General features: G+C 39.6%; 1 protein-coding gene and 1 long non-coding RNA gene across 2 annotated transcripts in view; one reads left to right on the top strand and one right to left on the bottom strand.

Annotated features, from left to right (window-relative positions):
* Window positions 1–18,312, bottom strand: part of LOC146573153 (uncharacterized) — a 107,256-nt gene extending 88,944 nt beyond the window's left edge. The window contains exon 1 of the long non-coding RNA XR_014892786.1: window positions 18,032–18,312. This is a non-coding gene — a long non-coding RNA (uncharacterized LOC146573153). The remainder of the gene's footprint in view (window positions 1–18,031) is intronic.
* xylt1 (xylosyltransferase I) overlaps window positions 18,189–27,591 on the top strand; it is an 81,241-nt gene continuing 71,838 nt past the window's right edge. The window contains exon 1 of the mRNA XM_085277744.1: window positions 18,189–18,622. Within this exon, the coding sequence (XP_085133870.1) occupies window positions 18,344–18,622 (279 nt within the window). The 5' untranslated portion in view covers window positions 18,189–18,343. The remainder of the gene's footprint in view (window positions 18,623–27,591) is intronic.

Raw genomic sequence — 27,591 nt, forward strand, 5'->3', positions numbered from 1 at the left:
GCTGGGACCAAAGTAACAAAGGTCACCATCAGTAACACACTACAACGGCAGGGAATCAAATCCCGCAGTGCCAGACGTGTTCCGCTGCTGAAGCCAGTGCATGTCCAGGCCCGTCTGAAGTTTGCCAGAGAGCACATGGATGATACAGCAGAGGATTGGGAGAATGTCATGTGGTCAGATGAAACCAAAGTAGAACTTTTTGGTATAAACCCAACTCGTCGTGTTTGGAGGAAGACGAATACTGAGTTGCATCCCAAGAACACCATACCTACTGCGAAGCATGGGGGGTGGAAACATCATGCTATGGGGCTGTTTTTCTGCCAAGGGGACAGGACGACTGGTCCGTGTTAAGGACAGAATGAATGGGGCCATGTATCGTGAGATTTTGAGCCAAAACCTCCTTCCATCAGTGAGAACTTTGAAGATGAAACGAGGCTGGGTCTTCCAACATGACAATGATCCAAAACACACCGCCCGGGCAACAAAGGAGTGGCTCCGTAAGAAGCATTTGAAAGTCCTGGAGTGGCCTAGCCAGTCTCCAGACCTCAACCTCATAGAAAATCTGTGGCGGGAGTTGAAAGTCGCTGCTCGGCGACAGCCGCAAAACATCACTGCTCTCGAAAAGATCTGCATGGAGGAATGGGCCAAAATACCAGCTACTGTGTGTGCAAACCTGGTAAAGACCTATAGTAAACGTTTGACCTCTGTTATTGCCAACAAAGGTTATGTTACAAAGTATTGAGTTGTATTTTTGTTATTGACCAAATACTTATTTTCCACCCCAATTTACGAATAAATTCTTTACAAATCCTACCATGTGGATTCATGGATTTTTTTTTTCACATTCTGTCTCTCACAGTTGAAGTGTACCTCTGGTGCAAATTACTGACCTCTGTCATCATTTTAGGTGGGGGAACTTGCACAATCGGTGGCTGACTAAATACTTTTTTGCCCCACTGTATCTCACAGCAGAACATGCAATCAGTACTGTTCACTTGAAACAATTCTAATCTTATCTTTAGAAGACTTAGTGTCCTTCTGCTAATGGCTTTGGTGACAAATACAATGAAGAACATTTAGATACTTGATGGTTTCCCTTTTATAGACATACTCTGTCCAAAAGTCTTTGCAAGTATCTGTCATGTGAAGGCTGTGTGCAGGCAGGAAAAGGACTCAAAGGGCAGACACTCGGAGACAAAAGGTGATCTTAAATACAGCTTTAACCCTCTCAAGGCAGGCGTTGCCGATTTGCAACAGTTAAAAACTAACAACCTGATTACCCCACATACATATGTGGTACCACTGCAGGACTTGGTTGTGCATTAGCAACAAAAAGTTTAATTTGAGCCTGAGACGGTTAATGGTGAACTAACAAAACTAAGACTCCAAGGTAAACTTACACAAAAAGAACACACAGCAAGATAAGGGTAGATCACAACACGGACACAGAAACACAGGGCTTAAATACACAGAGGGAGCAATCAGGGAATGGGTAACAGGAGGGAAACACAGCTGGGGCAAATCAGGCCTAACGAGACAAAGGAAGCAAAACCAGACGCATTTACATGAAACACGGACTTTCAAAGTAAAACAGGAAACATAACACAGAGACGCGAACTTGACAAGGGGATACAGCTGACAGGGGAGACAGAGCAACTAGAGAACACGGCGACATAAACCATAAGACAGCACTCTAAGAAACCAAAGACTAGAAATGATAAATAATATAATAAACTCAAAGCCCTGGGTCACCGGCTCAGGCATCCTAACACGATCAGGTTATATGAAATCCAATATCCTCCTGTTTACATAGAGGTCACACATGGTCCAGCTGATAATCACTTCTGGCTTCCATGTCATATGAATAATCATTCTCAAAAAACAGAGAAGCGGATTCCAGTGCAGAAAAAAAAATCATTTTCTGCCTGTCAGACATGGAGATCCAGTCATATCAATTTAAATGTGGTCTGTATTATGTCAAACTAGCAAAAAAGATGAGAGAGGCTGGATTTGGGAAAGACAATTTATTTGGTGCTTTAATGAAGATGCATAGAAGCAGATTTTTCTGTAAAATGGAAAGCAAATTCACTGAGTGACTCGGGACAAACAGAATACCTTTAAGGTCATAGAATATCAATATTAATAGATGTAAAACTACAGAGAGCTGTGCTATTCCCCAAAGGTTAATGCTACTGACAGGATACATGACATAACATCCATACAGTCTGGCTAAAGATGAAAACTGTAGTTAAAGGTGCCCTTTTTCTGGTGCCTTATGGTGACAATTTGTGGCACAACTAATTACAGGATGGCATGACGGAAAGATACTGCCATGTGTTCAAATGGTATTCACATTGTGTTCCAAATGCTCAACATTGGATTTGGCTTTGCAAAACTACTTCCAGGGTACTAGTGAGCATTTTTACTGATGTGAAAACAGCTGACACAAATTATCTACTGTCATGTGCTGCTTGTGAGAATGAAAACAATGGACTACAGCCAGATCCAACTCTACCAATATTTTCTGGCGTTAATCTTGTGAGAGTAATTTACATTTTTTCAGTAGCTATTAATATTAATAGAAATGTATGATTGCTCGTGGTCTGGTAAATAATTCCGAGTGACCCTGCTCATCCTCTGACTCTTAACCATCACAACATCCTTTGAGCTGTTTAAAAAATGAAAACATTTAAACAAAAGTTTGCTTTCCAGTGTAAAAAGCCTTAGCCTCTTTTCATTTCTTGTCAAAATTGGACTCTTCCCTTCCTTCTGGGGGACTTTGTCATGTAGAGCCTGATTGTGCAATAATACTGCAGAGTGGAACTGCGCACCATTACTCTTATGACAGCTAAGCCTTCTTGAACCGCCTTTGCAGTCATATGAGGGTTTAACTTTCCATTTCTGCCCTGCAGTTTTATTGGAAAGTTTTCTTGCTCTTTCAGGTCTCTACTGCCGCAGTTCCCCTTAACTGCCATTTCTTAATGACATTTTGGACAGTGGAAATTACAAGCTAGAAGTGTTTTCATATCTTTTTATAGCTGTTCTGCTCTGTAGGCATCAATTAGCTTCATTTTCAGATCAGCAGCAAGAGGAGTTCATGGTTGTTGAGCGTTACCGCAAAGTTTGAAGAGTCAGATAAATTTTCATGCTCTGTAAATGTCATTCACTGTCAATTTTTAATGACAAGTCACCTAACCAGTGAATTAAGTGTTTTACAAATAGAATACATGTCGCGCAATTTTTCAGTTCATGAAGTAAAAGTGTATTTTTATTAATCACAGATAGACTGTGCTGCTAGTACAGCAGTACTTTTCTTTTTTTAAAATGTTTATTTATAAGATTTTAAGTTCAAAGTTACACAACGTCACACCAGACAAAGGACATAAGATTCAAAAACAATAACATTTAAGCACAGAAAAAAAAAAGAAAAACCAGAAACCAAACACACAACAACAACAACAAAAAAAAAAAAACAAACAGGAAAGAAAAGGAAAAAATAAATAAATTAAAATACACCAGTTAGCCAGTACAAATCAAAAGTTCAAAAGAAACACCATTGTCCAAAGAAGATGATCTTCTGTGTGAGTTTAGACAGGGCAACAGAGAGTTCACCAAGACCAAAAGATGTGGGAAACAAGTCCAGGAAGGAATCAGGGTCCGGCAGAAGTGCAGTTTCACACAAACACAAAGTGCAGTCAAATGGGTTAAAGTTTATGTTGAATTCCCATTAATATGATTGAGAAAAGGGCCCCAGATTTTGACAAACTTAAAATGGGTGTCAGCCAAACGATAACGAACCTCTTCAATATACAAACGAGCAATCATCTCACGTAGCCAAACCCTGAACAATGGAGGAGATGGTGATTTCCAGGCTCTAAGAATAAGTCTTCTAGCTACAATCATGCCAAACATTAAGGCTTTCTGAAGAGGACGTCTGAGTGCCAATGAGGTTAGGGAGCAGCCTAGCACTGCAAGTACACCATCCGGCTCTAATTTTAAGTCATAAATCCAGTTATATATATTAAATATCTCTGCCCAGAAACTCCTGAGTGTGGCGCAAGACCAGAAAAGGTGACCAAGGGTTCCATCCATTGCTTTGCATCTATCACACAAAGACGAAATAGACGGAAAAATGCTGCATAGCTTTGTTTTAGAAAAATGCCAACGATGAAGGACCTTGAACTGTATAAGTTGTAGTCTGGCATTAACAGAGCATTCTTTAATCTTCTTCAACCCATTGGCCCACAAAGCATCCGATACGTCTACTTCCAAGTCCTTAACCCAAGCATCCTTGATGTGGTTAGTAGGTGGTATAAGTGTAAAAAGTGTAAGTAAAGTAAAGTAAATTGGCTGATTAGGTGTTTGGAAGTGGGATTTTTATTCAAATAATCATAAAAGTCACTATGAGCAGGGGGCTTATTCAGATGGGTAAAAGAGTGTTTAACAAAATTCCTAATTTGTAAGTATCTAAATAAATGAGCAGAGGGGAGCATAAATTTTGATTGCAGCTGAGCAAATGAAGCAAAACAATTGTCGATGTAGAGGTCCTTAATAGTGTGAAGACCTAATTCTGACCAAAGCTTAAACACAGGGTCCATCAAGCCAGGTGAAAAAGAAAGGTTTTCAGTTATGGGAGCAAAAACGGATAGGTCTGGAAGGCACAGAGCACCCCTAACTTGCTTTAAGATCCTAAGAGAACGACCTAGGACAAAATCAGCAGTACTTTTTAAGCTTTTTTTCTTCTTTTTCTTCTCTTTAATGCACAAAGTAGTAAGGACTAAATATAACAGGAAACAATTATTTATTGTTAACATGGTGGGAGACTGCAATGCGATTTCACCCAAACCACGTTACCACCATGAGCTGCTTTATTCTCTATCTGCTGTTCTAACAGGCAAGAAACCAAAACAGAATTTTTCTTCTTTATCTCTAAATGGTTTACACCTATGAGTGAGAACAAATCAATTATCATGACCGAGAAAACTGTAAAATGCTTTAACTGCCCTGAAAACACAATACTTAGTAATATGTACAATGTGTAATTAGTACCGACGTGGAAATGATATACGCCCCCTAGGATGGTTGAGAATGGCCAAGCTAAGAAGTCCTGTGGGACTTCCGAATACAGATGCACAAATTGGTGATGGCTAACCAACCGGACATAGTAGTGGTGGACAAGCAGAGGAAGATGGCCGTAGTGATAGATGCAGCCATACTGAGTGATAGCAACATCAGGAAGAAGGAACATGAGAAGCTGGAGAAAGGCTAAGACCTGAGAGAAGAACTCGAGAGGATGTGTTATGTTTATCAGACGTACAGTCAGTGTTGGGAAGGTTACTTTTAAAATGTATTCCACTACAGATGACAGAATACATGCCCCAAAATGTATTTTGTAACGTATTCTGTTAAATTACTCAATGAAATACTAAATTTTGCTCTACAAGGTGATATCTACTTACAAGGAATTTTGTAGGTTATTATTTACAAAATGGGCATATTATAAAATATGAAATAATAAAATATTAAAACTTTTTTAAATTATGTTTTTTCACTTACATAGACACAAACTGGCGTTTTCCAGTTTCTATGAAAACTCAGAGCATCTATCTACACTCACACCTTAAGCCAATTTAGAATCAGTAGTTAATCCGCAAAGGGGCTTTAGTAGAAAAAGATCATCCCTGTCAGACCAATGTTTCTTTTTTAATCTAACTTGAAAGATCATTTAAACTTTACATCTAACAGTAGAATTTATTATTTGTCTAATGTCTGTTTGCATTTAGACAAACACAGAAGGTCTCATGATATTCCAGACTTTAATCTAGAAAAAATACTTTCAAGCAGTTATCATTAAAAAACACAAACATGTGCCTTGTACTGCTTGATAACATATACGCCCTTTCAGCCTTCAGAAAGGTAGTCATAATTACCTTGAGGTCCAATAATTGGCTGAAACGTATGCATTCTTGCAGGCTGTAGACGACACTATCCATATTTCTCACAGTTCACTGTCTGTTCCACATTCAAGTCCCATTATGCTTATATAATAACTAAGTAGTCGGTTAATTTAATAAGGTCTATATTAACTTATTGAAAATCATTTTAAATGTAGTTTTTATTTCTGCAGGGACTAGACATGATCTGTGCTAATTCACTTTTTTTTCAATGTCATTGGAAACACTGTGAAAAAGTAAAACAAAAAAGTGGGAAGGATAAAAATGCACCCCAACTCCACACTGATATATAGAAACACGAAGGACAAGCTGTGCTAACCTTTTCCAGCTCTCCCAAAGCAGTGGCAGCAATGAATTCGTTTTATGGATCCTTAAAAATGGTGTGTTATGTTTGTCATTTGTCATCAACTAATGTGGTCTTACAGATCACTAAAGATATATAAATTCCTGTTATATAAAGAAACAGGAATACCATAAGATTTTGCATTTTAATACAAGTTTGTATAGTTACAGTGAACTTAAAGGGGAACAGAGTCTATTCTTAATAGCAAAACAACCAAAGTAGGTGGGTCTTTTCTTTAACTATATATATAGCATGCTAAATATAAACCCTGTTGCCCAAGCAAGTCAACATTTCTCTTGGATCAAAAAATGTCTTAATGTTGGCTAGCATACACAGCATCTACCTTTGTTGCTTAGCAACAAAAAGATTTTATGGAACTGCAAAAATGATGGGCTGAACTTTTGATTTGACAGTTTTTCTTTGAAGAGGACATCGGAAACCAGAATGGTTGCTATGGTATTTACTTCACGTCTCCAAAGGCGCACAAAAATCTTGATATAACAAACACGAAAATTAGCCCAATTCCAGCAACACATGAAATCACCACTCTGATGTGCAAATATGTTTCCACATATTTTGATGGTCTCCCACTTTAGAAGCTATGTGGCATTAATGCACTGTCTTGTAGAAATTTTCTTGTGCCCGACTTCACTTTTTCTTATCCATTTGCCCTTTTGAAGCTGTGGATTCACATTGTACTGGATGGTCTTTTTCCCTGGAGGTGATTTCAGCTTTGTACCTGATAAGAAGTGCTGTGTTCCTCCAGGGTAAGCTGTCTGATGTGAGAGAAGCTTAGTACCCTGGAATACATCCATTTCCTCAGGAAATACACTCACGTTCATACACATGAGCACACACGCCAAAGGAAACCTACAGCTCTTCACTGTAAGGAATACAACAACTTGAAATTATGGTCCAAATAAGCCAATCTCAACAGCAATCTGTACTTATTTACCACAAGCACTTCACACAAAGTAGGTTTCTACAAAGGCAATATTTTGATTCTGCCTTCAACTATATTTTCTTTTATTGTTGTTATATATGCTTTAGGATAATTCAATTCAATACAATTTTATTTTTTAAAACGCCAAATTACAACAACAGTCGCCTCAAGGCGCTCTATATTGTAAGATAGAAACTACAATAACACATACAGAGAAAAACCCAACAATCATATGACCCCCTATGAGCAAGCACTTTGGCGACAGTGGGAAGGAAAAACTCCCTTTTAACCTCCGACAGAACCAGGGTCAGGGAGGGGCGGGCGTGTGCCACAACCACTTGGGGTTAGAGATGGATGACAAGATAAAAGACAGATAAAAGTGGTAAGAACTAGTCTTGTGTTGAACAGGCAGGCACAGTGTTAAGAGACTCTGATTGGACTTATAAAATGGGTGCACAGGAAGATACTAATGGCAATGTTGCAGCCAGAAATAAATCAGCAATGAGAGATGAAATAACTGTTAGCGACACAGACTGCACAAGTCCAGAGCTAAACTGGTCTTAACTCTGGTGAAGTCTGAAATGTTTTAGATGGTTACTTATACAACCACAGTCTGGAATGGTCACTAGAGTGGCCTTTTGTCAAGTGCAAAGCAATATGAAATGTGACAGTTTTAGAGGTAAATCGGCCTTTCGGCTAAGTAGGTATGCCATTTTCTTAAAGCAGACCATCTAAAAATCTAAAAAACACTAACTAAAAATCCAACTCACATATTTTCTACACTGTAGTGTTTTGTTTTGTTTTTTTAAAGGCACAAGTTAACTGTCTTTTTGAGAAGGATTGCCTCATCCTTTTCACAGATATTAATAATTTAAGTCCTAACTTATATGACGATATGAAAAAAAGTCCTCATCTTGTTTGGGGTAGGCTTAACATATTAGTATTTGCCTTTTCCACAAAGAAGCAACTTTCCTTAGCATTTAGATAAGAGGTCATTTCACAGTTAGGAGGTTTCCTGTAGAAGAACGAGGGACTCTTTGACCTTGTCCTGTGTCCGATTCTGTAAATCCTCTCAGTGACCGTTTGCTAAGCTCACCCACTTAGTGTTGCAACACACATGTAATTTACAGTGAATGTGGTGCTATATTTAAACTTGGAATGTACAGTAATTAAAGAGTACACAGAGATCTAGAGAAGAAAAAAAACAACAAGACTGCATGCAGCATTGTTCATGAATTTGCAAAGTGGAGCTGTTAGTCTTTTTTAGAAAAAGAAATGCAACTGTCTTTTAACCCCTGGTTGGTTTTAATGTTTGAATGCATATATAGACAACACAGAGCTAATATTTGCAATTTAGCATTTGTGTTTCTAAGCTGTGTCTATTCACCAAAAGGATTTTATGGTGTAGTGCCTCTCTGTAACCCCTATTGCCCTTGCATTGGCAATGCAAGAGTCACGTCTGGACTAATTGTCTGCATCAAGGCATGCCTGGGTTAGCTTGGGAGATGGTTTTCACCAGACCTTATAGCCTCTTTGTCTTAATAACATTTAAAACAAAATCTGTGTTTTTAAGAGCTTTCAGGACAGTGTCCACTGTAATATTTGGAATGTGAGTTGGGTCAAGAGGAATCAGTTAATCAAATAAAGAGCAGAAAAGAGCAGCTAACATTGTTCATATCTCTGATAGGGAGCGTCTTGGATTCTATTATGCAGATACTCCCTTCCTTCCCTTTCTTTTTTGATAATATTACCAATAGCTTTATTGAATCAAATAATAAGCATAATGCTAAGCTTTTTGTTTGTAGAGGGCCATTTAGTCGGTGGGATAGCTAAAACCAAAATGAACAAAAAGCGTATCGCTTAATACTGAGCTCAAGACTGACATCACCTGAAATGTGTACCATAGACCATATGGCCATGTACCATATAGCATTTTATTACATGTTAAACAAGTAAAGTAAATTAAAATAAACCTTTATTGATTGTGAAAATTTTTTTGCAAATATAAAACTGGATTAGAAGCAAGGTGTTCTCAACTTTTTGATGATGCCATTTTCAGGCTTTGACACAGCAGTGATTACATGCGATGACACGTCTTATTCTTTTAAGCATCTTAAACATTACACGGAGAGTCTAGCAGCTTCTTCTCTCCTGTGCATACCGTGGCCTCAGCTATGTATGAACAATGTCTGCTGCTTTAGTCTCTTGTCATATCACGGTGAGAGAAAAAAGACTCCCACTGGTCCCCTGGGGCAGCTCTGTCAAGGACACCTGTCTGCTACTGTGTTTCGCTGTGTTCGACTGCACTCCAGTCAGCACGCTGGCTGATTACATAAAACACTGAGTGCAATAAAGTGTCCTACAGCAGGACGCCTAAGGCTTCACCAGTCCTGTTGTGCAGGGCCCATCCAAGTTCCTCTCCCTCCTGTCCCAGACTCACTCCACCAGCTGTCTGCTCATCTGTCCTCCTCTCTGCCTCGCTGTTATTTATTCCTCAAAAGACACAGGCGGGCTGTTTGAGAGGACAACTGCATGCTTGCTTCAATATCCCAGCAAGTTCTTCTGGTCAGTCGATGTGTGTGTGCCTGTCTGGTAGAGTGACAAAGAGGTCGGCTCTAATTAAAATCAGCATTTGTTGCCGCCGGGAATGGTAACCATCGTTGTGGCGATAGTCAGCCCACTTGGTCCCCTAAGCAACAGAGCTAATGAGACGGGAAGACATGGCTCTGCTGCCAGAGGAGCAGTGCCGCTCTCCATCTCATATTATTTTTTTCTTTTCTCTGGCTTTAATCTCTTCATATTGAGTTCATAAATGGTTTTGTTTTTCCTGCTCGCTGTCTTCCAGTGATTATAACATCATCTACCTCTCTCTTTTACTCTTTACTAATTTAGTAGACCTATAGGCACACTTGCCATGCTTTGATTATGTTTTCTATTCTCCCTTCCATTTTCTGACTTCACCCCTACTTTCCAATTACATCTATTTTCGTCCTTTAACTATTCTTCATCTGGCTCTTCTTTCATTTTGCTCTCATTTGTTGCAGTATGTGCATCTCCTCCCTCACTGCCTTTCCTTCCTCCTTCCTTGTTCTCATCTCTGTCGTAATTAACACCTTTACTTCTCTGCAGTTTGCAGCCTCTCTTCCCTCCTCCTGTCTCTCACTCCTCAACAAAGTAAGAATTAACATTTATAAGATGCTCAAATATTTTTGGAGTGCCTGCGTGCATATAAAGAGATTTTGAAATTCAGTGCAACAGTCTGCGGTCTGGACCCTTATCTCTGAAATGTTCGCATTGTTTGCCTGCAGAAATGTCACCAAGTTAATCACTTGCATGGCAATTCAAATGCTTCAAGAAATCTGTATGATCAGAACGCAGATTAGGTGTTTCAAAATGCAGAAACCTACCGAACTTTACTTTTTGACAAGGACTTCACTCAAGCTCCATTGACATTACTTTTCTTCCCATCTAACTGCATGATAGAAGCAAAACAAATTCATTTTCCTCACATTTTCCTTGAAATGGCCCGCTTCTTTTTAAAAGTCTTTCCTAAGCGAAAAGTCTTGTACAAGACAAACTTGGAGTTAAGCTGAAAATAAAGATGGAAGCCTGAGGATGGTAAGAATGTCTTATTGCCTTGTCACAGCGTTAACAGCTCACATTCTTTGTCTTGTATCAAGCTGTGGTTTGGGACTGCGTGTGCTTTGTGTCTGTGTCAGTCAAGGCATTCCTGAAGATGAAAAACTGCAGTGTGAACCTCAAAAAGATAATTTCAAACCCACTATAGCATATACTTTACTTTCCAATTCTGTGCAGGATATATTCACACAATGACTAGTGTCAGAATTTTTATCAAGAATATTTTGTCCATTCTACTTCAATTATGTTGTTTTGACTTTCATTTAGCTACCAAGTTGCCAGAAAGCTATAGCCACTGTCTGTGTCCCACGTGTCTTCTTATTTATTCACCTTGGTGTTGTGTTACTCCAAAACAAAGAAGAATGAATAGCTCTCACGAAAGACTCGATTATGAAATAAAGTCGCTAGTGATGTCTCATATATCCAAAAGCTTTCTGATCCTTAGTGCACAACCAGCACTTAGGATTTAGCCAGGGTCAAAGAAAAAATCAAAGCACTATAGAAGTACATTATTGTTTAACGACATGTTTAACTGACATGAATAACTAACCCAATTTCAATCCCAGGTCCTCAAATAAATTGATTATAATGGATGATGAATATAATTGGATACAGTTTTGTGTCATTTTTCTTTAGTGCAGAGGATAGTCTGATAATTAGTGTATTCCCTCAATATTGGGCACATTGAGTGTTGTAGGACACAGCCATGGAAATGCTGGAAAATCTTGTTCCAGCTGGGAACAGTTATTCTTTCAATATGCATTCAACATAGTATTGAAAATCAACACTAAAGCCTTGAAAAGAGCATTTAAATATCTCTTTTCAAGGCTTCCTGACCACTCAAAGCTATTTTACATGCATACACACCAATAACAGCATAGGGGGGCAATCTGGAGTTCAGTATCTTGCCCAAAGATACCTTAAAACATCAAAAAGAGGAGGTGGGGATCAAACGACTGACCTTCAAATAATTTGGCAAACCACTCTACCTCGAGAGCCCTCGTGCAACCGAGGAAGTGGATCTCATGTGCAACTTCTTGGATGTGGACAAATGGGAAGGTGTAAAGGTCTAAGTAAGTTTGACATGAGCCACAAGATTGGGTTGGAGCCAAACTGCAAGGCCTGCGGGGTGCTCCCAGGCAGCAGGGATAAGAGCCTACTAACAGTGGTTCAAGTAGGTAGGCACAAACAAGTGATGGGGTGTTGGGGGATGCTGGAGTCCACGGTAGCTCATACTCCCAGCTTACAGGACATAATGGAACTGCTGTTAAAGTAGATCCTTAATAATACAGGACACATTTAGAGGTCTCAAACAGCCCATGCCTAAGTGGGCCTGGACTGTTTTGATATATAGCACAGTAGGTTTTGGTAGACATAATGTTTTGACACAATTTTTTTAAACTCTCCGGACAGTAAACCATTTTAAATTTGCCTTTTGAAATGTTTTTAATAGTCATCCTCATTTTTCTTTAGTCGCCTAAAGCTCAATCACTTATTCAACACCACAGAGTAAACATGATAAATGCTTCAAGTAGGCAGCAGGCTATTTTTTCATTTACCAATTCTCAGGGTCTGATGTAACTGTCCCTGGTGTGTTATGTCTTGAAAAATACTCTCCGCATAGCCCAGCAGCTTGCATTAAAAGCTTCAGTTTATGCTTGAATGTAAGACAGATGAAACTGGAACCGTTACATCAAATAGAGCTGTTCATTTTGAGTGATTAGACAAACTAATGGTATGGCTGCTTGAGCTTTAACATCAACAGGCTCGGTATGTTGGATCAATAGTAATTGTTGATCACGATGTCGCAGTTGTAAGCCACAACACTGTGAGGGTTTTACTTTCATCATCACTCATTCTTGTGATGTGTCTAATCAAATTTAAGTTTAATAATCAGTGTGTGAGTGGATCAAACAGCTGTATGCTATGTAAAAGGTGTTGCTTTTAGACCAAAAAACAAGACAAAGTTAGTGACTTGCTAATAAACACTGTCAAGTATTTGACCCCACCATGGCTAAAATAAGCTGAAATTAGAGGGATGCCTCCCATGGTGTAGTTGTTAGGGCATTTAAGGTTGTTGGTTCAATTCCAGCCAGAGACAAAAATCTGCCCTTAGGAATATTTTGGAAGAGGATCTAGTAGAAGTCTGCCAATTCAAACATGCAGAGCTACCTTCTGTGGTCAGCCCTTGTGGCAAGTACCTGAAAGTAGGCCCCAAATATGCTAGATTTTCTTTTTATTAGAGTTGGAAAAAAAGTATAGAAATAAGTCTGTGTAAATGTTTGCTAATGTTAGATATAACTTTTAGGCTTAACGGTGTTCTCTAGTTTTTTTCACTCTCCCTTAATGCTCAAAATTAGTGAGTTAAGGCAAGAACAGGTAGGAATATGAAGGCTAATCATGATCATAATTATGTAAGATAGCCAGGCACCTTTATCATAAAACATCTGACTGGGAAATGTGAATTTTTCAGAACTCTTCTCTTAAAGAGATGTATATCACAGCCACAGGGAAACTCAAGGCTAAACATCTAGTGGGAAATTGAAGGGATTGTCCTCTTCTCCTCTCTATAGTAAACTAACCAACAGAGAGAGCCTTGTTTTCTGAGTCACCACTGGTGGATGGACTGCAGCTTCATCTCATGGTCAGTTTGCAATACTGGGGCCAGTATACAGTCACCCACGTAAATTACAGTCTTCAGTGGACTTAATGAAATAATCTGAGAGTACATTCTGCATATAATTTAAAAATGTTACATAATATCTTTACATATATAACATGTTAAAACTATTCTCATCCCCTATATGATTTAGGGCACAGCAAGGAATTTATTGTAATGCAGGCAGGAAGTGCACATAAATGTTCTAATATAAAATAAATATGCAAAACAAAGAAATATGCATATATTATATATAGAGACCATATGTCTAATAACTTCTAAAGGAGAATGATCATTTTTAATGAAAGGTCTGTTCGTGTAAACAAAGGAAATTCAATGGCTGTGTGTCAATTAAACTAGGACGTATCAGAATTTGCATTTCCTGGGTTTGACCCAAAAGAACCAACAGAAAATGTAAAATCTAAAACAGTTTGGATGTTTTATAGTGAGTGGCCACCCATAGGTGTGCTGTAATCCATGTTGGATGGTGTAATGAAGCCCTGATACATTCATCTCCCTGTGATTGGCTGATTGACTGAGCACATTTACTGAGTGTGGTAGCACTTCCTACGGAGCCCACTGAGCCCAGTGGGTAGGCCACTGCTGAAATTCAACACTCAATGAACTTGATTTCAAGATTAGTTTGGATTCAGCTTTAAGTTTTTGCACCCTGTTACACAGTACTCAGCCCTACTTTTGTTATTTTTTTATTTTATTGACTCATAGGTGAAGGTTTGTGACTGCTTTTAGTGATATATTGCATTTATTCTATAACAGGACCAGGTCTTAACCGTGGTAGCGTGAATGTAATCCTACTGTAGAAACGGAGCATAACCAAACTGCAGGTGTAGGTGTAGGTGAAGTATGGGGCTGTGTATCTAAGCTTTCTATCTCTGTTACTCAGAGATAGAAGAGCCAGTAGAGCTCAGGAAGCGTATTTAACACCCATCTCTGAATCACTCCGAAGAGTTCAACTGAAAGTTTGATTGGTATAAAAATATTCGCTCCTCAGAGTGGGACATGAGAGTTATTTGTGAAGCTTCCTACACAAACTCTCAGCGAGCGAATCTCCTTTTAAGTGTGAATGACATCATCAGTGCCAGATTCTTTTTCTTTTTTCTTAGTCTGAATGTAAATGGTAATTAGTAACAGTAGGTGCAGAGTTTGGTGTGGGCTTCTGGTTACTCGTCAGCATTACAGAGCTTTGGATTTTTTCATGGATTCATTTCTAAGGTGTACGTACGCCTTAAGAAATGGTTTTATGTAAGTGATTAAGTGACCTATCCAAGATGAGTCACCAGTCTGAGGAGAACTTTTTGAAATTAGGCTATGAAATTACTGAATAAGTGTGTCACTGGAGTGAAATAAACACAAACACAGTTGCTAGAGAATCAGTGACACTGTGGCGTTGTCACTGGAACTCAAATGGCAAGATTTCCTTTCTTCATATTAACCCATCATAATACCTTACCTAACTAGCTGTATCACATGTTAATTCAATTCAATTCAGTTTTATTTAACCAGCGCCAAATCACAACAACAGTAGCCTCAAGGCGCTTTATATTGTAAGGTAGGCCCTACAATGATACATACAGAGAAAAACACAATAATCATATGACCCCCTATGAGCAAGCACTTTGGCGACAGTGGGAAGGAAAAACTTCCTTTTAACAGGAAGAAACCTCCGGCAGAACCAGGCTCAGGGAGGGGCGGGGCCATCTGCTGCAACCGGTTGGGGAGAGAGATGGAAAACAGGATAAAAGACATGCTGTGGAAGAGAGCCAGAGGGGTAAAGCTAAACTATAAAGCCATTAAAGATATGTCCTTCTTTATGAAAATGCTAATCATTTGAGCATTTCAATGTCACTTCTAGTTGTTTTGAAATGTATTTAAATTCTCCAAATTTTGAAGCCATTCTGGAACAATAACAGAAACTTTTTGTGTAGTTATGTAGCAGCATTGTCTAAAAATTGACTTATAATTTAATGGTTATGTGGACATTAAAAAAAAAAACAATATGTAAAAAAATAATAATCAGTCAAATCTGATCCGATAACAAAAAAACAAAAAAAAAGTTTAAAATGTTTGCTAATTTTGCTGTTTTAAAAGCTTTGAGTGCTTTCACTTTCAGTTTGGTTGTCTCTAGTGGTTTCTGTTTTTTTCTCATGAGTGAGATGTTAAACGCAATAAGCTGCATGTAAATTTAAGATAATAATAATAATAATAATAACAAACTGGTGCCATTTGCATGAATATTCGCCACCTGCTGATTGTTAGGACAGCTCCACTCTCCAAAGACAGGCATTTTTCACATAAGTCATTTTGGCATGTCACAGCAGGGAAAGCACAGCTGTAAAAGAATAAAATTATTGATGACTGAATTCTATTCAGCTTCCTCAGTTCCAGGCTCCTGGTATTCTTCATGCTGGGTCACTGTTGTGACTTACTGGAACACTTGAGCCATTTTTAATGTTTTTAGCAACACCTACGCTTTTTCTACAATGGCAAGTCAAAATGCCTGCTGTGTATAAAAAGGCCTGTTGGAGGAGATATTATTACTTTCTTTCTGTCATTTATAAAAAACCTGGGAACCATGGAGCGTTTTAGAAGAGAGAAAGAAAGTGTAAGACAGAGAGAGTGGCCAAAGAGAGGTTTCCTCAGAAATACTGTACAAGTCAAAATAAAATAAACTACCAACGAACTGAAGGATGGGAAAATAGTTTCATCTTGAATCTATCAAAGGGTTTAGAAAAGCCTTGGTAAGATGGTGAATCCTGCTCTCAGTCTATTCTGAAATCGTAATTATGTTGCTGGTATGAAGGAAGAACGTTAGAGAGAGCGAGAGACTCATTAAATCCATGGCAGAAGGTGTGCTACAGTAACCAGCAGAGATGGGCAGTAACGCGTTACTTGTAACGCGTTATTGTAATCTGATTACTTTTTTCAAGTAACGAGTAAAGTAAGGGATTACTATTGCAAAATCAGTAATTAGATTACCGTTACTTTCCCGTAGGAACGCTGCGTTACTGCGTTACTAAAACCGTGATTTTTTTTTGCGAGAATGTCTCATGACAGTGACGTAAGCAAGTGCGACGTTGGTGACAGCAGCTGTGTGCAGATCAACAATGGATAATATATCGAGTGCGGGAGAGAGTATGAGCGTGCAGCGTTTAAAGTGTGGAAGTACTGACCTTACTTTGAGTTTGATTCCATAAAAAGTGACAAAAACATTAGCGTCCATCGTGCGTGGGAAGAAAACTTCTTTTTACAGCGAAAAAAACCCCTAAACTTCCGAGCAAGCACCGAGTAGCTACGACGTGATGGGAAACTCACAGAGACACTCGCGCGGATTCTTCAACTGACCGCAGCACACCTGCACCAGGGTAACCCTCCGCCTACCCTGCTCCTGCTTTACAGGTGAAAATAGAGCAAAAGGACCGCTGAGTCTTTGACTTTATTTATTTTCTGCTGTGTTTTACTTGCATCTGTTTGAAAGAGTGAGTGAAAACACAAAAAATATTTTATTTTATGTGCTGGAATGTGTAGAAAATAGGTTTAAATGTTAAACTAATTTATTCAAGTCAGAGAATGTTGCATATAATTAAATGTTTTGCTTGATGCATAAAGTTAAAAGATTAAAACTGATAAAACAAGTTAAAAAAAGAGACTTTTCCATTTGATTACATTTTGTATGATGGATTATGTAGAAAAAGTAGAATTGGGCTGAAAGATCTATCACTTTATCACCTCTTCAGGTTGTAAATCGTGTTTTTAAAAAGTAACTAAGTAACTAAGTAATTAATTACTTTTGAAAATAAGTAATCAGTAAAGTAACGGGATTACTTTTTGGGGGGAGTAATCAGTAATTAGTTACTGATTACTTTTTTCAAGTAACTTGACCAACACTGGTAACCAGTCAATGAGCACTTCTCTTCCACACAGTAACAATAAAAAAACAAAAAGTGGCTGTGTGGACATAATCACACAGCCAGTACTAAAAGCATAAATCTGTGCTAGACTTTATGAATTTCTAATATCGTCATAAAGTCCAAACTGTACATTTTCTTCTCGGGGCAGCCACCATCTCCAGCACTCTTCCAGATCTTACTGGGTGAAAGATTAGTGTGAACAGCAGGTGGGTCTATTGGTTAAAAGGACAGTTGACCAGATGACCAGCCCCCATAATGAAAATTATATTTCATTTTGGACTGGGGGCAAATCACCAGCTTCATTATTCAGCTGTAGCACATGGGGGAGGACAAATGTAATTTTCCTATTGGATCCCAGCTGGGCTGCAGCAAATGTAGTGCAAAGGAGATAATCTTTCTAAAACCCAGAAAGGCCCTAAAAAATTCCACTGGGGTGCATTAGATAAAAGCTGCCAGTGTCTGACAAGAACCCATTTAAGCCTTACTAATACGGCTGTTTTCTGCCCTCTAATGATAGTGACATCGGCCATTTCAAACATTTGCAGGTAGCTATTTAGTCATTACCTGAATTCCTTTAAAAGATGAAAAATGAGACTTCAGTTCCTCTCACGGACAGTGAACAGCAGAGACAGCCGTACAGATGCCGGGAGCATCCTCTGCTGCTGGAAAGCTCACCGAGTTTCACCACACGGTGGCCCTGTGTCTCCTTCTCGACGCTTCTCCTCGCCTCAGCCGCCGTAAAACCGAGACTCCCTCCCTCCTTCTCCACCACGACCTCCTCCTCCTCCTCGTCCTCCCTCTACTTCCACTCTTTCCTCCCGTCGCGCTGCGCAGAGCCACAGACGGTCCTCCAGCTCCGTGCAGCCCGGTGCGAAGATGGTCGGCGGCTTGTGTGCTCGCAGGCTGGCCCGACGGTCGCGGTCCGCGCTCATAGCTGCCCTCACGGTGCTGCTGGTGCAGACGCTGATTGTGTGGAACTTCAGCACCCTCGACTCCGGGGAAGAAAGAGAAAACGGAGGGTCAAACGTGCGGGAGAAGAGGGACCGGGTCGCGGGCAACAAAGCCGCTGGCAGCCACTATTTCCAGCACGGGGACAAGCAGCGGCAGCATCTCCCTCCGCCTGGGAGAGGGGGGTCTCGCCACACACAGCAGCCGGTAAGACAGAGGCGCTGCCGATGTATTCATATCGTATCCCCCGCGAAAAAAAGACTGTCTCGCCGGGGATGAATGGGGTTGGCAGGCAGGTCAAACATCTCCACGCACACGGCAGGGCCCAAATGAGTGTTTGAATTGTTGTCAGTAGAGCAAAGGCTGTCTCGCAAGGAAATGATAGGATGTCAGATGCAAAGCGAGCCCTTTTTTTTTTTACTCTACCAGTGCTGGGAGACTGGCATCCTGGATGCTCGCTTTGGTCTGGAGCCACACTGCACCGTTTGAACGTCCGTTTAAATGAACGCACTCGTGTCCAGACTTGAGTTTGAAATGCCAAAGCTGAGTATGAAATCTGGAGTCAGCCCGCACACACGCTGCTCTCTCCAGTGTGGAATAATAGCACAGAGGGGTAAATCCTTCTCTAAATAAGGCTGTTTTAATAGAAGAGTCAGTGGCTGAGGTTGTAGCCTATACCTGTCATGCTCTGTTTGGTATTTCAAGTCAACTACAGTTGCTGCATGGCTCAGCAGCACTGTCTCAGGCAGCAGGCCAAATAGAAACATAACCTAATTTGCAAAGTAGTTTTGGAGTGTACAGAGAGCCTGTTTGTGAAAACAGGAACAGTTTTATTGGTTGTGGCAGCGTGAATCACGAAGCACAAGACAGACGTGGAGCCGAAACAAACTCCCAGACCAGCATAATGAACATCTTGAAAACAATATGAATAAATCAATAATACTAAATCAAGTTAAGTTATTGCCTGTGGGAGTGTACCCATTTACAGTCATTTAGAGAATCTAATTTCACGTTTGACTCTTTGAAAATCTTTAAAAAAAAAACTGGCTTCTACAAATCCAAATATTTATTTGCAGGTTCCACAAAATGACATTTTTTGCCAGAGGCTAACATACTGAACGGTTCCACAGTTCTTCCACACATCGTTTGATTAATTTTCACAACCTGATGTATCAGATTACATTCTCGAAAACCGAGCTTCTGACTGGGGTTCTTGTCAAGCAGCTAGGTTGCCCTGAAAAAGTTGGACACCGTTGTTCCTGGCAAGTGTGCAGTAGTTTCCCTTCATAAAGCTGCCAGTCATTCATGTGTAGCCCACTCCTCATCCACCATGCAACCAGTAGATAACAGGCTTTGATGTAGTTTGATACACTGTGCGACAGCCAGTCTCTCAGAGCCGTGCACTGTATCATCTGTCTCCTCCGCAGATTTTCTAGTGATTCACTCGCTTCATGTGGTGGGACACTGAGTTCCACCTGCCGGCATCTCCGCAATGCAAAGTCACGCCGAAGCAAGGTTATATTTGAATCAGTATTCTATTTTTTGACAGAGAATCCTCTAATGAAATATCCCTGCATAACTCCTGTGTAGACAGTGGTCCTTCTTAGTGAGTTTATCTTCTAACGCTTTATGGTTTTATATCTATTTTAATGTGTTGTACATGTATGACATAAGAGTAACAGTTGGGTGTCAAGACCTTTTTTTTCCTCGCTGCTTTAAAAACAATCTGCCAGATGTATATGACTGTTAAAGCACATACAGTCAGCCTGTATCCAGTCAGTACAGCCTATGAGCGCACTTGCTCCATGCCTGTCGGATTTCTGCTTGCTCTCTCCACTTTGGTGGCCCCCCCGGATTCATAAATTCAACTGGTGCTCTCGGCCACATACACTGGTTAATCGCTGCATTTTTTTTTTCGCCTTGTGGCTGGTTTGTGTGTGTGTTTTTGTGTATGTGGCTTGGCATGGCAGAGTTGTCCAGCTTAAGGCTGATGCATAAGCACCTGCTAACTGATGCTATATGAGTCACCACATCTGAGAGAGGGGATAGCAGCATTTTGATCCAGAATAGAATGAGCCACAAGCTACAGTATGACAATAGAAGAATTTCTATGTGATAACTTGTGTTGGATGGAAACATTGGATGTGTCATCCCAGCAGGCAGGAGCTACAGTTGTCATTAGTGGTTGTTTCCTGTCGTGTCTCTTCAGGGAAATTCTGCTCGAGAGTGTAGACATTTTCTTTTCTAGTCCAACAGACACCACGGCTTTCCTTCACAAATAACTGGATTTAATCACGAGTGATATTATGTCAGCTCTGAATTTGTCTTTTCACGCACGCTGTGGCTACCTGTTAAAGATTCATGACCAAAAAGTTCTGCACGTATTAATTAGTCTGTCTTGTTTTGCCTGACATCGGTTTATTACAAGAATTGGTATCATGATTATTATTAATAGGTGCTTATTAAGGCGGTGCTGGTGATAGATGTGAAAAACTGTTAATGTGCCAGAATTAAACCAATCTACCTTCAGCAGCAGACTGAGGAAAGCTCTGAAAAGAGTCTGGCTTCACATCTGGTCGTCAGCGGTTTCTTTCCATCTGCTGCACTAGTCATATACTATCATCATCCCCATGTGCCCAGCGGGTGTCCACCTCACACGTGTTGTAAAGAGTTTTCCCATTAGTCATGGTAAGACACGTAACATTACCACTGATGTACACTTTTTCCATTGTGCTGAGTTTTCCTAATGGTTTCCAATAGCAAATATGGCATTACAAACCATCTGGAGATGTCTTTTTACTGTTTTTTCAACATGTTTCCACAGTGTGGTGATGATATATGATGTGCTTAACCTCAAATTATTATAAATTTTATTGTAATATAAAGATATTCAATACAGAGACACATTTGGCTTTGGTGTATATCCAATTTCTTCAAAGAAGCAAAAAACAGCAGATATGTTAATCAAATTGTTTGTGATTGACAAGGCCTTGTTAGTTCTGAGTCGGAGCAAAACACAAGTTTTGCTCTCAAATTAGGGAAAAATTTTTGGGAGGAAGCTTCCGATTGCTGTCCTGTGAGCTGTATCTCTAGGTGTTCACATCCTTGGCCACACTTTGCTTGAATATCAATATTTTATTGTCATTAAAATGGATTTAAAGAGTGTGAGAATTAACATCAAGTTTAAAATGGAAACATTTTTTCTCTAGTCATGCTGGGACCAACGTTCATCTTGCCATCATGCACACCGCCTCACATGTACACCTTAGATTTGTCATATTTAGGAGCTTTGTTAAAATCCATTGTTGCTACCATCTATCCTCCAACTACCACCACAACCAACACTGTGTCCGTGATCACACTGCTGACTCACACTGACACACATACACACCAGCACGCTCAACAAACACCCAAAATGTTGTGTGCGTGCAGGGAAACAGTTCCCCACAAACACCCACATGCACTTAGAAATTTATAGCTACACACAGAGTGTGCGTCATTTTTTTGTTTTCAAATTTCCCTTTTTGAATGTACATATACATGTAGTGCTGTAGTTTAAAGAGCAGACAGGATAAACGATTGCATTTGTGCTAATGTTGTCTATATTTATGAGCAAATGTTCTTTTTTTTTTTCCAAGAAATGTCCACTGCTTGTGCTTCTTGTGCCCCCTTTTGCTAGCAAACACTGGAAAATAATGATAAAAAGCTTTTTAAAAAGTGTAACATGAAAGAGCAGCTCAGATTTACACCACGGTGAAACAAATAATAGATTAAGATACAGCCGCTCACCTAACTGACAGTAATGTTGGCTTAAATCCCCCCAAGTGAAGCAGTAAAGAACTGGCAAGTCTGCAGAGATAGTTAAAGATTAGACTGTGTGCTGTGTTTACATTCATCCATCCATCCATTCCATCCATTCGCTTCCGCTTATCCTTTTCAGGGTCGCGGGGGGCGCTGGAGCCTATCCCAGCTGTCATAGGGCGAGAGGCAGGGTACACCTTTTACATTCATTCACATGTTAATTGTCATTCATGCAAATTAGATTTTTGACTGTGACACTTCGGGCATGCACTGTAAATCACTGTGAAGTAATACAAAAGTGTGATTGTATTATGAGTTTAGGGTCAAAATATTCATTTGTCCTTCCCTGAAAGTCTTTTGTTCACTTTGTGATAAAAGCTGCTTGTTCACCTTCTTCCATTTTTAAATTCAGTGCTTTCTCACGTTGCCTTCCTGGCGGTATCACTTGCCCCGGCGCTACTTCATGCACCAGTCACTGTCAGTGCTGGGTTTTGTATCCTGTCAAAGCCATTTTCACAGTGGTAATTGTCAGTTAAATTGGCACTCCCCTAAAGTAAATCGTTGTAGAGTGCGAGCTATTCTGTTTTAAACAGACCTTTGAACGTACATAATTACAGTCCATGAAGATGCACTGTGTGATTTAAAAATTCAAACGTCTCAATCATTACATCAATAAAGTGTTATTTTGTTAAACCTGTAATGAGGCAAAAGTAAAGCACAGCCTGCCCGTCAGTGCATCCAACTGTGGTTGTGCTTTTACACACAGGGAGTTTCTTTTTTTAAGTGCCTTTAGTCACAGAGAGAGGTGAGAACATATTCAGATCTAAGGGAGGAAGTGTGCACCTCAGACTTGAAAGAGACACATCGAAAACCCAAGACACTTTGATGTTGAAGTGTAATTTGTATACGTGACACCGGTGCTTCTTCCAGCAACAGAAAAAACATTTTATCATTATCATAATGCAATACTCTTAAAACCCTGTCATGTTATTTCACTAAGCTGAGCCTACTAAAAGGCAAAAATGTCAGTGTCAGTGTGGCATCCTAAAACTTTGATTATGTGCTCTGTAGCATGGAGACTGAAAGTTTCATAGAATCCACAGCACAGATATTTCCCTGTTTAACACTCTTCCTAGCACACATTATGCATGTATTGGAAGCTTTTTCAGTGTAATCAGTTTGCAGCATTCGCTCCCTTGTCTTCCTCTTCTCCACTGACATTGTGCAAAGGAGGAACAGCCATTTAACTATTCAACAGGTGTCACAGCATGAGAAACATACTTATCAGGAGCAGAACACAGAGAAGAATGACTCACACAGTCCTGTCAGTCATCTTGACTCTTGCTTAGGAGATGAGCATCAAGCGTGTTCCATTAATTAATTATTTAACAGTTCAAAGGGCTAACAGCATCATGAAATTAACTCACTGTCCGGTAGGTTTCTACTATAGTTTACAAAAAAAAAACCGGAATCAGCAGCAATAATTTTGATAATTGTTTAATAGATCAACAAATTTATGCAAGTGCATTTCTTTTATTTATTTTCATTTTCTCAAATTTAAGCGTAAGAATGATGTTTCTTTTGTTCTGTTGGTTGGAGATGATGGTCGATCTCCATGCAAGATGACGACGCTGACATTTTATTCAATCAAAAATTAATGAAAAATCGAACTGATGAGGTTAACGTCCGTAATGACAAGGCAGATGCTTATCAGACAAGCTTCGCAGCTTTTTCCTTAATGACTGTTTTTCTGGACAAGAGGAATGAGAATCTAAATGTTATTCTCCCGTTTACCGAAAAACTGTCAAATGTGTCACTCCAAAATCGGGCTGAATTTTGGGGAGTCCATGAGGGTTAACACCAACCCCTAAGAACTATATACCTGTCATTGATATTTTTTTTCATATTGCATTTGCATCTGCAACTTATTAGTTAGTTAGCTAATGGGTGGCATAGTAATAACTACAACCACAGCAATGACATGAAGTCAGTGACAAAGGGGACCTGGCTTTTGCCCTAGAAAGTCCAAAACTATGGACAACCTGCCTCTTATTTATTTATTTAATTCACTTTTTATTTTTTTATTATTTCTGTATATATTATTTCTGTGAACCTTATAATCAAGTCTTTTTTTTTTTTAATAACAATTCAAGCCCATGCATTTTCTCAGCTGCATGAAAGCTAAATATAAACTGGATTTACTGTCAGTCCATTTCTACATGTGCTACCCAGCTATCTGTTGTTTACACAATTGCTTCCCAAGTGTTTTTATAGTACCTCAGCTAACTTTTACATTTTTTTAAAAGAAATATGGGAGTTGTTGATGTTGCATCAGGTCAAGCGCACTTAAATCCATATGTATTACAGTACACTCCATCAGGTTGTTCTTTTGCTGATAGTTCCTTTTTCCTGCAGTGCACACACAAAAAGTGTGAACTTCCTCCAAAAGCTATTTGAACTACAAAAGCTTTCTCCAGTCCTAAAGTGCTTTGTGAGTCTTTGTGTCCTGTGTAGATGCCGTTGTGTTGGTTATGTTTGTTCACTCGTTTATGCAGGTTTTCCCATAAATTTGAAAGGGATAAAGTTGAAAGAAAATCAGCTTCGGTGTCTCTCAGTGCACTCTCAGAGTAATGTGCCAACACATTAGACTCTGTATATGGATGTGTTTCTGTGTGTGATGTGCTCTGCTTGATGCCTTTGTTTGCCTCATCTGTAAAACTGCACAATCAAAGCTCATAACTACTGTTCATGGTGCTTCCGCCACGTCAACTCAAACAAAGCTCACTATTATCACTCATTACAGCTCTGCGTCAACCCGACATTTGCATACACAGAAATCACTACACACCACAACTTCAGACCAGCCAACTCTCCTGCCTCAGTGTGACATACCCCACCCCACCTCTCCGTCACCCACCCTGCCCTTCATCCTCCCATCATCCGTTGCCTGTCGTTACAGATGGTTTCATTCCCCAACACATTAATAACGCATCATCCAGATGAATAAAGCTATAAAATACGTAGCGTTGCCAATAATCCCACAGGTAAGAGGCTTAGCAGACAGCCTTAAGGGAGGGAGAGACAGAGAGACGAACTTTGGGGGGGGGGGTGAAATTAGATTTATCTAAAATCGGGTATCCATGTTAATATTTAGCACAGAGTTTAAAGGCTGAATATAAATGCACACATACACGCACAAACACTGGTTTGGACTAGAACCTCGCCATATGGAGGGATTATTATACCAGTTTTTTGTTTTTTTAATCTTGCTGTTTTTGAGTTTCAGGGTTATCCCTTTAAAAAGAGCGTTTATTTTTTGTGTAAACAGTAAAGAGATGAATGCCACCCACTGAAAAACTCAGATTCCATATGTAAAAATGTTTTTTTAACAAACAATGAACAATCAGGCTGACAAAGCTAGATGTTTGAAGCTCAGTTAAACAAAAGTAATACATATTACCATGCACAGTAATCAGAGATTAGCAAAACTCAAGCGCAGTCCTGTTGATTTTCATTTACTAACGCTTAATAAATTACAAATCTCGTGAGAGTCTTAGATGTAACTGAGAAATATTCTGCCAATTTTTTTACACGATCATGGTTGATTGGCAATTTGCTGATTAATAAAAACAGGTGTGAGCATCTCTGAAGCAGTGCTGTCTGAGAAAATAAACTCGATGATGACATACTGAGGTCATAAGCGCTATCTTAGTCTTTCTGATTTGATGTTAAAAAGCCTATTTTACATTCAGCTTGAAGAAAATTGGCCATTAAAAGACTAAACGCTGTGAGAAATTATCACCCACTATTTTTTTTTAAATATAAAAATCATCTCTGCCACCGGTGCACACAAACTGTTTGAGTTCAGTTTTTGATTGATTTAACAACTCATTTCTGCAACTCTGCAGCTGGTTTCTGCTAAAACACAAACTCAAGTAATCTTTATCTTTTTTCTAAAGGAACATACAGTAAGTGATTTGCTTTCCTCCTGGTGTAGGCTGTCAAGTAGACATGATGAGAAACTGCAGGTCAGATTTTCTGTACTGGCACTCACGTCTCTTTTCTTGCTGATGTTTTGGCCTTGATGACACTGCACACTGCATATGTAGCATCTCTGTTGGATACCCTGCAGCATTCACCATGAATGAGCTTTTGCTGTGGCTCATTAAACAGTATGGAGATTGTTCCTCTTTTAACCCTAATGGTCACATCTTACTTAGGATGACAGTCTTGTCAATGAGGAAGCACATGACAGACTGTCCACTTCCCTTAAATCGTTGCAGCAACATGCAACACACTGGTCCACATGTAAAATGCAAATACATTAACATGTAATCATGCCCACACGTACTAATGACACTGACAATGAGCCAGCGCCTTGCTATTTCCTCCTCAACATGCCATACACTAATCTCCATGTACTGTGTTATTGTAGTAAGACAGAGGGAGGGAGGATGACAGAAAGAGAAAAGAGCACATGGCGGTGTGGTGAAGACACAGGGTAAAGACATGATGGCTGGGTAGAGATAGGGCTATCCGGTCTGTCAGGGAAAGCTTTTGTCCTTCCAGTCCCGTAGAGCAAGAGAAGAAGAACTGACAGCAGTGCTTTTATTCCTCTTCCTCCTCCTCTTTTTTTTCTTCTTCTCACAACTGGAGCTGAATGCCAACAGCCCAGAAGACTTGTCTGCGTGATTAAGAGAGAAAGTCAGAGGGGAAAGAAAAGAGAGATAGAGACATGCAGAGAAAGAAAGACAGATATGTAAGACAGAAGAAAGAAAGAAATGTTGGATGGAAAAAAGAAAAGATGAACGTCTCATCCCTTCTACAAATCCGATGTCGACTCAAATCCCAGCGTAATCCTCTGGGGAACCCGGTTTGGTTTGAAGGCTTGTTAGTGTAGCTTGAGTCCCACTGGCATAGACTTCTGTGGTTGGAGACCGTTTCTGGAAACTAACCTGAGCCCAAATAGTCTCCACTCCTTCAGGGTTCAGGTCTGTAATTTTTCTCTCTGTTGGTAAAATCTTAGATTTAGTGGAAATCTGGTGCCAAGACAGTGATCAGCAGGTTTTATCAACCGTAAATATATAATAAGAGCTCTGATTTGGGATTAGACTGAGGAAGATGTTTGAAAGAATAATCTCAGCTTGATGTTTCAACACAACTGACTTGGTGTGACTCCACTGGTTTACTTCTTCACTCTGACTGATAAGTTGTTCCATTAGGATATTTCTTTGTATTAACCATGGATAAAATTCTAGCATGCAAGCTCCATGCATGCAATGGGGCAGTCACCTACCTGGTTTACTTTAAATAATAAAAATGCAAGCAGGTGAATATTAAAGAACAACATCACATTATTTGCAAAATAATGCAAA

This window comes from Mchenga conophoros, linkage group LG6 (genome assembly GCF_057382185.1).
Source record: "Mchenga conophoros isolate Kocher_MC1m ecotype Shallow Benthic linkage group LG6, M_conophoros_male_GT1.1, whole genome shotgun sequence".
Lineage (NCBI taxonomy): Eukaryota > Metazoa > Chordata > Actinopteri > Cichliformes > Cichlidae > Mchenga > Mchenga conophoros.